The following is a 9,316-nucleotide window of genomic DNA, read 5'->3' on the forward strand; positions in this document are numbered from 1 at the left end:
AATGTGTGTACACCAGTGTTGGGAGTAACGGGTTACAAAAGTAACGCAATTACAGTAATGTATTCCTTTTTGCTGTAACGCAGTAATATAATGCATTACTAATTACATTTCGGTAATATTATACCCGTTACAATCTCAGTAACGCTAGTTACAATGCATTTTAACACAACATTTAGTGGTGTTTCGTTCTTTTAAGAATTCACCAACACCGCGAAACATTTCTTTACAGGAAAAAAAAGCCGTGAGTATTATTTCCTGTTGCTGTATTCGATGGTTGAGATAACTGCAGGGACAGATACATTTGCGAGATGGATATTGTTTTCAGGAGTTATTACGTTGCGTTGAAGCGAGCTGTCCCGTCACTGTTCCTGTGGTCAGAGCCAGAACCAGAGACGGTACGGACAACATCTGTGTCCCAACAGGTGACGGTACGTCAGCGCGGACAGCAGTGTGTCCGAGCTGCTGACACAAACATGTCAGGAATGAATGTTTAGGCTTGCTACACGTAAATACCATTGCATTTTATCAGCGGTGGAAAGTGCCGTACTTCATACAACTGTAAGGTACTTTTAATTGAGTATTTTCATTTTCTCCTACTTGCCATTGTATGCTTTACTTCTCTATTTTTTATAGCTTTAGTTACTTTGCATATTAATTATATAAAATATTATGAATAATCTATGATGTATTAAAGTGGATAAAGAGGAGACTTTATTGATCCGGTGGTGAAATTCACAAGCTGCCGGCCAAGTCAAACTTAAGCTGTTATTTTGGTGAAAGTAACTCAAAAGTAATGCAAAAGTGGTGTAACGCATTACAATTCAGAGACAGTAATATTGTAATATAACTAATTACTCTCAAATGACAGTAACTAGTAATCTATAATATATTACATGTTGGAAGTAACTTGCCCAACACTGGTGTACAATCACATCACAGTGACCTGAGAGCATAACCTGGTTAGCACAGGAATTAAACTGTTAAAAGAGGGTTGATTTCAATATCATGTCCGCGTTACGGTAAGTATGAAGTTGGAATAAGGATGTTGTTAGCCTACCTTAGCATAAAGACTGGAAGCTGGGGTAAACCGTTAGCTTGGCTCCATTTAAAATAAAAAAATAATCTATTCCATCTACCAACACCTTAAAAGGAAATTAACACGTTTAATTCGTACACAAAAAACAATATTGTACAACAATTTGTGGTTTTAAGGGAGGGTTACAGCCTCAGTGTTACCTTAACATCTTTCTTACTAGACTTGGTGACTTACATGACCCCTTTAGTGATTACTCTTAAAACACCTAGGGACAAATATAACAACCTTTTGGGCAGACCTTAACTCCTCTCCCTTGACGAGAGTCGCAAATAATTCCCAGTGAATGTGCTCTCAAGTTTCTGTGGCAATCAGCAGCCAGACAGAAACATGGATGAGCTGTGAATGTGTGTACCTAACAGCCAATCACTGATCCCCATTGTTTGTCTGTGGACCTCCTTCTCAGTGCCAGAAATGGGCTGGTACTCACTGGTACTGAGTACCGTCACTTCTTATTGCTTACCTCCACCTCCTGGTGAGTCTAGGTGCGCATCCCCAAAAGTAGAGTATTAATAAGGAAAATGTGTTACAAGTTACAGTATTTTTTCAAATGGTTTGTGAAATGCAAAATAAATCCATTCATACACACACACACACACACACACACACACACACACACACACACACACACACATATATATATATAAAATAATAATTTATACTTTATTAATCCTGCAAGGGGAAATTACAATGTTTTCACTCTGTTGTTATTACACACATTACACACAGGCCTGAATTACACACACATGCTCAGGTCCTATACATGCACTAATGGAGAGATGTCAGTGAGGGGGCTGCCCATGGAAAGGCGCCCCGAGCAGTTGGGGGTTCGGTGCCTTGCTCAAGAGCACCTTGGCAGTGCCCAGGAGGTGAACTGGCACCTCTCCAGCTACCAGTCCACCACCATACTTTGGTCCGTACGGGGACTTGAATCAGCTACCCTTCAGTTCCCAATCCAACTCCCTACTGACTAAGCTACTTAATTAAGACTGTTTTGGGCTTTTTTCTTTCATTTGGAGAGCCTAGTTCTAGCCTAGTCCTAGTGCTTGTTTCTTTTGCGAGATCTGGCAACCCTGCTGCAAACTGCATCCCTGTGATCTAAACACAACTATCTAAACACAACTCCCCCAACAGCTGCGAAACGGGGTGGCAGCAGTGACACTTCGCACATTGGGCACAGTGCACCTGACTGCTGGACGAGGGACCAAGAGGAATGTTTCTGCAAGGCAAATGATTGGTTCATTGTGAAAGATAAGAAGCTTGGATGACAAATTTGCAGACATGTTAAATCTTTGGGAGTACACAAGCCTGGACAAGACTGAAACCTTCAACTGAAAGGTGCGAGTGTGTGGTGACGCACTTCGGACATGATGAGTACAAACAACATCTAGGCCTCAGGAAAAAGATAAAATAACACAAAGAATGACTTGCTCATAAAAAGACTACTGACACACTGAAATGTGCTTCACACGAAACAATTGAGAAGCAGGTACGGGCTATGCATGCATCAGATTACGAGAGAACGGCCAGAGTCGTTTGAACAGCAAATAAAGTAGGCAAGCATAGCTGGCTGCTGGCGGACATGCCGGTTGATCTGAATTTGCACCTGAATGGACTAAATATGGGCAGGGTCTTGCACTCCAGTAAGATGTGTTGAGTAATACTCTACAAATACGCAGATTAGATGAAGGAAAAAAGTGCAAAAGACATCACAAAAAATAACAGGATACTCTGTATTTTGATTGATGAATCTACCACTATTAGTGGCAAATCTGTGCAAGGTGTATGTCTACGTTCAGCATTAGTGGATGCTTACCCTGAAATATTTTACCCAGATGTATGATGCGCTCACAGAGCTTAGCTACCTCTCTCTGCAACACCAAAAAAGAGCGATGACACTGCCAGCAGACAGCCTGCTAACTCTTAGTTATGCAAGTTTTTGAGTCCATGGATTGAGTCCATGTGATGTACAATGCATCACATGACCATCACAAAAAGCTAATGCATGACATGAAAGTCCTAGATCCTTAAAGTTGGTCTAAAGGAGTTAGATGTACAGTAGGGGGTGTAAATCTTCACTGGTCTCACGATTCAATTCGATTATGATTATCCTGTCAATGATTTGAATCGATTCAACATCACGATGCATCACAATCCGTCACCTCCTCAATATTATAAGGTATTTCTACACAGGGTTTTCCATCAACAAACTCAAGCAGTCAGATATATATATATATATATATATATATATATATATATATATATATATGAACTCCCCTTTTTATTGTATCTGCTCTTAAAAAAGACCCTTCCTGAATGCAGCAGAGTCTGAACACAGCAGACAACAGACAAAAGGCAAAAACAAAAAAGCAGCGACCTAAAAATCAACAAGTACCATCGGTAGGCAAAAATCTAGAGGTTGGGGCTGTTAAAGGGAAGGAGAAGTGCTGAAGAAGAGGCCTGTTGACCTTCAGCTTGTGACGCTGCTGTTACCAAGATCTTCTGGACCCTTTTTTTTAAGAGTGAGTGTAAGAAAATGAATGTAAAAATGTTTGCAAGAATACATCTGCACTAGCTAATGCTTTGTTTAACAATATTGTTGTTAATATAGTTGAATGCAAAAGGATAAAATGTCAATCTCACATTCACATTATGAATCCTACTTACTTACTTGTTGATCCATTTTGACCATCATTGAATATGAGTGTATTTCTGTCTAATTTTGAAGCTATCGTGTGCTGATCCAGATCATGAGGAAAGCAGGATCATTTCAGGAGTGTAATGTGCATTTCTATGACAACAAAGCATTTAATGTCTACATGTTACTATAGTTATATTAATAACAGCTATCAGCTAACAGTCTACTAAGTTCAGAAAGTTGTAAAACATATTTAGTCTTGCATCACTATATACAGTATCAGCATGTCTGCCATTTGTGCTCTACACGGTGAGACTTTCTGTAGCTTATCAGCACTGCTATGTTCCTTTGTGAAATGCAGAAAGAGGTTATTACTTTACTGGTGCTTGAGATGACGAAGTTATGATGATGTTATATCTTTTGCAATTTACCTCTTTACCTAAAGCAAATGAAACACAGCATTTTAAACATTTCTTTTGAGTTAACCACTTCTGTATTTGAATGTCCATTTTGTATTCTGTTTGGAAAAAATATAGACACACGTGAAAAAATTCATGTTACATTATCATTTTAAAAACAAAAGGATTGAATTTTCAGAGCAATTTGAGTTTTAGTTTTCCACTATGGGCTGCTTGAAAATAGTTGTCCGTAGTAGTCGGAATTAATCAATTTGCAACCATTTTCATTATCTAATTTAATCTGTAGGCCAACAGATATATTTTAGTTAGTTTTATTGTAGCATATATGCAATATTATACTGTATTTGTGTATTAACATCTTTTTGAGTTTATTAACAGCTACATAAGCCAAAACTGGAAATGGCAGTCATATGTAATATATGAAATACATGCATACAAAAAAAGACACATGCAATAATCATGTCATGCAACTGCTAAATTAGGATGCTGGCACTTTTTGGGGTCGAATACAGGCAGCCCGCTCCAGTGGTGATTCTAGGATCACATCTTTAGGGGTGCCTAGCACCCTTTAAACGTAATTCTTTAAAAAAGGTTATTCTACTGTGCTAACTGCATTTTAACATAATTTTGGACCATCATGGTAGGTTAAACACTGAATTATGTAACTGGACAGACACCAACAATTCTAAGAAAACTGACTTTAATGCTGAGCCACAGGGCCATTACTACAAAGGTGAGGTGATATTACAAATCAAATGGTATTATGCAAATATTAAATAAATGGAAAAATTAAAAGTCACATCATCAAATTAAAAGATAATGAGGTATAAACAATAGATTCATTATTAAAAGAAAAACTGAATAAAAAAAGATTGTTTTAACATTGGTACTGAATCTCCGCTGTGGCTAAAAAACTGATCTTGCGGGAGCTTGTCAAACACCCTAAAACAGGCCTAAAATCGCCCCTGCACTGCTCCTCCAATTGTTCCAACAATTACAGCTAACAGTTTCTAGTTTTTGCCCTACATGTTCCGGAGTGATGTCTGTCGCCGACAGACAGAGATAACATGAATATGAAACTTCTTCATAATAAGATTGTATGTTCTCTGTGCTTCAGGTATAACCACAGTGCTCACCATGTCTACCATCATCACTGGAGTCAACGCCTCCATGCCCAGGGTCTCCTACATCAAAGCTGTGGATATTTACCTGTGGGTCAGTTTTGTCTTTGTCTTCCTGTCTGTGCTTGAATATGCTGCTGTCAACTACCTGACGACAGTGAGGGACGGTAAAGACCGCAAGCTCAGAGAAAAAGCCAGAGAACAGGTACAGAGACTGTTTCAGAAATGGCGTACGTCTCCAAATGGTGCTTTTAACTTCTTATTCAATCTTGATTTCTTTCCTCTCTTTTGACCAGTCCCAGACACTCCCCTGCACCTGTGGCATGTCCCACGCCAGGACCATGATGCTAGACGGGACATACAGCGAGGCGGATGCCAACAGCCTGGCGGGGTACACAAGGGCCTCCATGGCACCTGAGGATGCTTCGGAAAAACAGGAACGAATGGTAGTGCATCTCTCCCTGGACACCGAGCCCACGGGGACCAAGAAGAAGGGCATCCGCGGCTTCCGGATTATCCAGAACACTCACGCCATCGACACCTATTCTCGCATGATATTCCCTGGCGCCTACATCCTGTTTAACCTGATCTACTGGTGTGTGTACTGCTGATTGTGTGCATTCTAGCCTAAACTGTAGCAGTGTATGAAACAACTGCGGAATCTTTTAGTTGTCCTTAGAAGAGGGATACAGTTGTTTCCCTTATGCATGTTCAGGTGGAGCAACAAGTTTGGCAGGATGGTTGAAGAATATCAGAGGCTGCTGGGTGCGAATATCTCCAACTCTGGCTCACATGTCACCGCTGGACTGAACCACTTATACAGCTTCTCCTCCTTTACGTAATTATATCACAAGCTCATATTTACCCACATCATACTCCAACAACTTGGTGGGGCTGGTTGTACAAAAATAAAAACAGACTAATTAACTCTCCAGCCCTGCCTACTATAAATATGGCCACCCAAAAACAGACATAACTGCTTACAAGACATCATGATGTTTTAAAGCTTTTGTAGCCAAGATTTTGTTTGTTTGCAATTTATTTCAACAGAATTTTTGTCCTAACATAAGCATTAATATTTTCCTATATTTCCATTTAAACATGTTTCTCTGCTACACTCATCACTGAAGCTTTAGTCGTTTTTTAAAATTGTAAAAAAATATGCTGATGTAATCCGCCATTTTTCAGGCCCACTTATTTTCATAATTGTATCTAAGTAGCTAGCATATAGGAAGATGGTGCCCCTATTCTTAATCCCGCCTACTAAACTCAGATTGAGCAATTGCTTTTCCAGCCAGGGAAAATAACTGTCAATGAGCACAACACCAGATCTATTTGATTGGCGAATAGAATTGGAGAAGTGAGTGATCTGAAACTAGGCTACAGAGGATCTTCACAGCAAGCTGAAAAACACAAACCATGGACATCTTGTTACCTTAGAAAGTTGGTTTTGACTAATGTGTTACCAGTTGTGCGTTTACACATCCAGCAGACACAGAGCAATATTAGTTTTTGGCAACACAACTTATGTTGTGTGGTTGTTGTATGTTGTATGTCTCCATCAACTTCTGAGAAAAATATGTTTAATGAAGTGCCATATGTCAATGTCATGAATATATTGATTGGCAGAGTTTTTAGATAGTCGTGAAAGCTTTGCACAACTGAAGAACTTACTGTCTATGTCTAACTGAAGTTGGACTGTTCCTATCTAAAACATAATCAAATGTTTGTGCTACCAGCCCCTGCCTGTACTTCCCTAAATACCACTCTCTTCTCTGAAGCTCTCTATCTAAATGATCAAACTGATAAAAAAAAATAACAAGAGTAGATCATTCGGCTGCTTTTGCCTCTGCAAACTTTGGATCTGACTGAGTCGCATAGCTAAATGTGTCCAGAGCAGACGGTTTATGAGGCAGTAACTGAGCTAAAAACCAGACCTTCTTCCCTTAACGTTCCTAGTACAGTGACAACATTTCAGTTAAAGTAACAGTAAATGCTGCTGCCCTGTACAGTATTACACATGGACTACCGTTATTAACTACCGGCATTAACAAGACTAAAGCAAAAGGATGTTACTACTGTATGGGTTTTAAAGCAACACACACACCACTGTTGCTGAGTAAAGTCTTTATTTATTTATGTATTCACAGCTTGTTCATTCATGGAGTTTATTTTATTTGATATTTATTTTTAGTGTAGCACCAGATCCATGTGCCATTATACCTTAAGTTGGCAAATATGCACGTAACAGGGCTTGTATAGAAACTGCTTGATGCATGCTGCAGACGTGCAATACAGTGTCTTTCTAGATGTGTATTTCTTAGAAAGGACTTATCAAAATGGAAAGCTTTACCAGTGATGTAACCAACTTGAACCGCCTTAAGTGAACATTTTTTATACACAAACATGGTTTAATGGCCATATGCTTTTTCATTTGTTTGTCTGAGTACTATGAGGGACTGCATTGTTATATTGGGGAGTTCTTAGCAGAATCCCATCAAATTCAGTATCAAATCATGTGGGTAAATAGTAAACTAGAAGCTATCCCTATGGCTGGCTGTGCTGTGGCGTGTGACTTCACCCACCCACAAGTGCTGCAGTTTCATTCCACAACACAACACAAGTCAGTATTTCAAATCAATCAATCAATTTCTGTGCATGTTAAATACACAGCTAGACCAAGGAGGCGGTCATCTTAGCTTTGCATAAAGACTGGAAACATGGGTAAACAGCTTGCCCTGCTCTGTCAGTTTTAAAATGAGCCAATAGCACCTCCAAGCTCACTAAATACCATGTTGTGTACCACCAGAAATGTAAGAAAGAAATATGGGGAGAGAAAACTTTGTAGCCTGTTCATCTTGTTTCATTGATTTTATTCAGCTTGACATTGTGTTTGTATGCCATTTCTGTTTGGAAGGGGGTTACTTTAATTAGTTTTACCATAACCAATCAGAAAGGAACCAGCCAGGGGAAGCAGCAGTCAGTAAGCACACCAGACGTATTGGACTTGGCGAACAAATCTGAGGTTTTTAACAGGTCTGGAACCAGTCTATGCCAGCTGTATCCCCCTGCTTCCAGTCTTTATGAAAAGCTAGGCTAACCACATCTTGGCTCTAGCTCCATACTTATTGCACAGACATGAGAGTGGTATTGATCTTTTCATCTAACTCTCTGCAAGAAAGTGAAAAGGCACATCTCACAAGATGTCAAAGTACTCTTTTAAGGACAAGTTCTCCACCTGCTTCATAATCTTTTCAGCAACCAATATTGGGCTTTTGCTTTATGGCAGCAATCATTTGCCAAAACTCAATGTGATTTTTATTTATTTATTTATTTATTTATTTATTTTAATGGTGCATATCATTTTGGAATGATACTCTCATAACAGCAAGTCAGATTTCTCAGAGCACAAAACCAAAACAAGAAAAACAGATCTGTCAGCTTCCAAACCAACATCACTTCAATCTTCATCTTCAGAGAATGTTCAGAATGTAATGCTGTCAGAGCAAATTTCATAAATAAAGACTTTCTTTCAAATGAGTCCTGAGTTACAGCTTTGAAGATCCAACGTATCGGACCACCAGTCTACAGAATTTAAGGATTTGAGGCCACAATGCTGTCAAGCTCCCCCACTCTGGTTTATAATGACAGCAATGCCTAAGAAGCAGCTGTACTGAAAACAGTCATAACTTCCAAGAATAATGTATCAGACACAATCTTCCTGTACGACGCACATCTGTCTTTAATCCAGATTTTAGAGAGCACTCTGTGCACATCTAATCCCCAAATAAACAAATCACGTCAGATTTGCCTATGCTACTACTACTTAAAAACACTGCACTGCAGTAAGGCAACTGATCCCACACTCTACTCTGTGTTGTTTTTTAATGCATCTGCTGCTTTAAGGTAATACACTGACTCATGCTCTAATATGTCTGGCAGTGGTTTAGAGTCACTGGCAGATCCTTTAGGACTTATTGTCGTAAAAGGACGTCTGTGCCTTGGCTTGTAAGAAGTTGAGTCTGGGAAAAATTATTAAATATTT

General features: G+C 39.3%; 1 protein-coding gene across 1 annotated transcript in view; it reads left to right on the forward strand.

Moving 5' to 3' along the window:
• LOC116063595 (gamma-aminobutyric acid receptor subunit rho-2-like) overlaps positions 1 to 7,258 on the forward strand; it is a 31,895-nt gene extending 24,637 nt beyond the window's left edge. The window contains exons 8-9 of the mRNA XM_031318588.2: positions 5,268 to 5,476; positions 5,568 to 7,258. Coding sequence (XP_031174448.1) covers positions 5,268 to 5,476; positions 5,568 to 5,882 — 524 coding nt within the window. The 3' untranslated portion in view covers positions 5,883 to 7,258. The remainder of the gene's footprint in view (positions 1 to 5,267; positions 5,477 to 5,567) is intronic.
• Positions 7,259 to 9,316: the final 2,058 nt, after the last annotated feature.

This window comes from Sander lucioperca, chromosome 19 (genome assembly GCF_008315115.2).
Source record: "Sander lucioperca isolate FBNREF2018 chromosome 19, SLUC_FBN_1.2, whole genome shotgun sequence".
NCBI classification, from domain to species: domain Eukaryota; kingdom Metazoa; phylum Chordata; class Actinopteri; order Perciformes; family Percidae; genus Sander; species Sander lucioperca.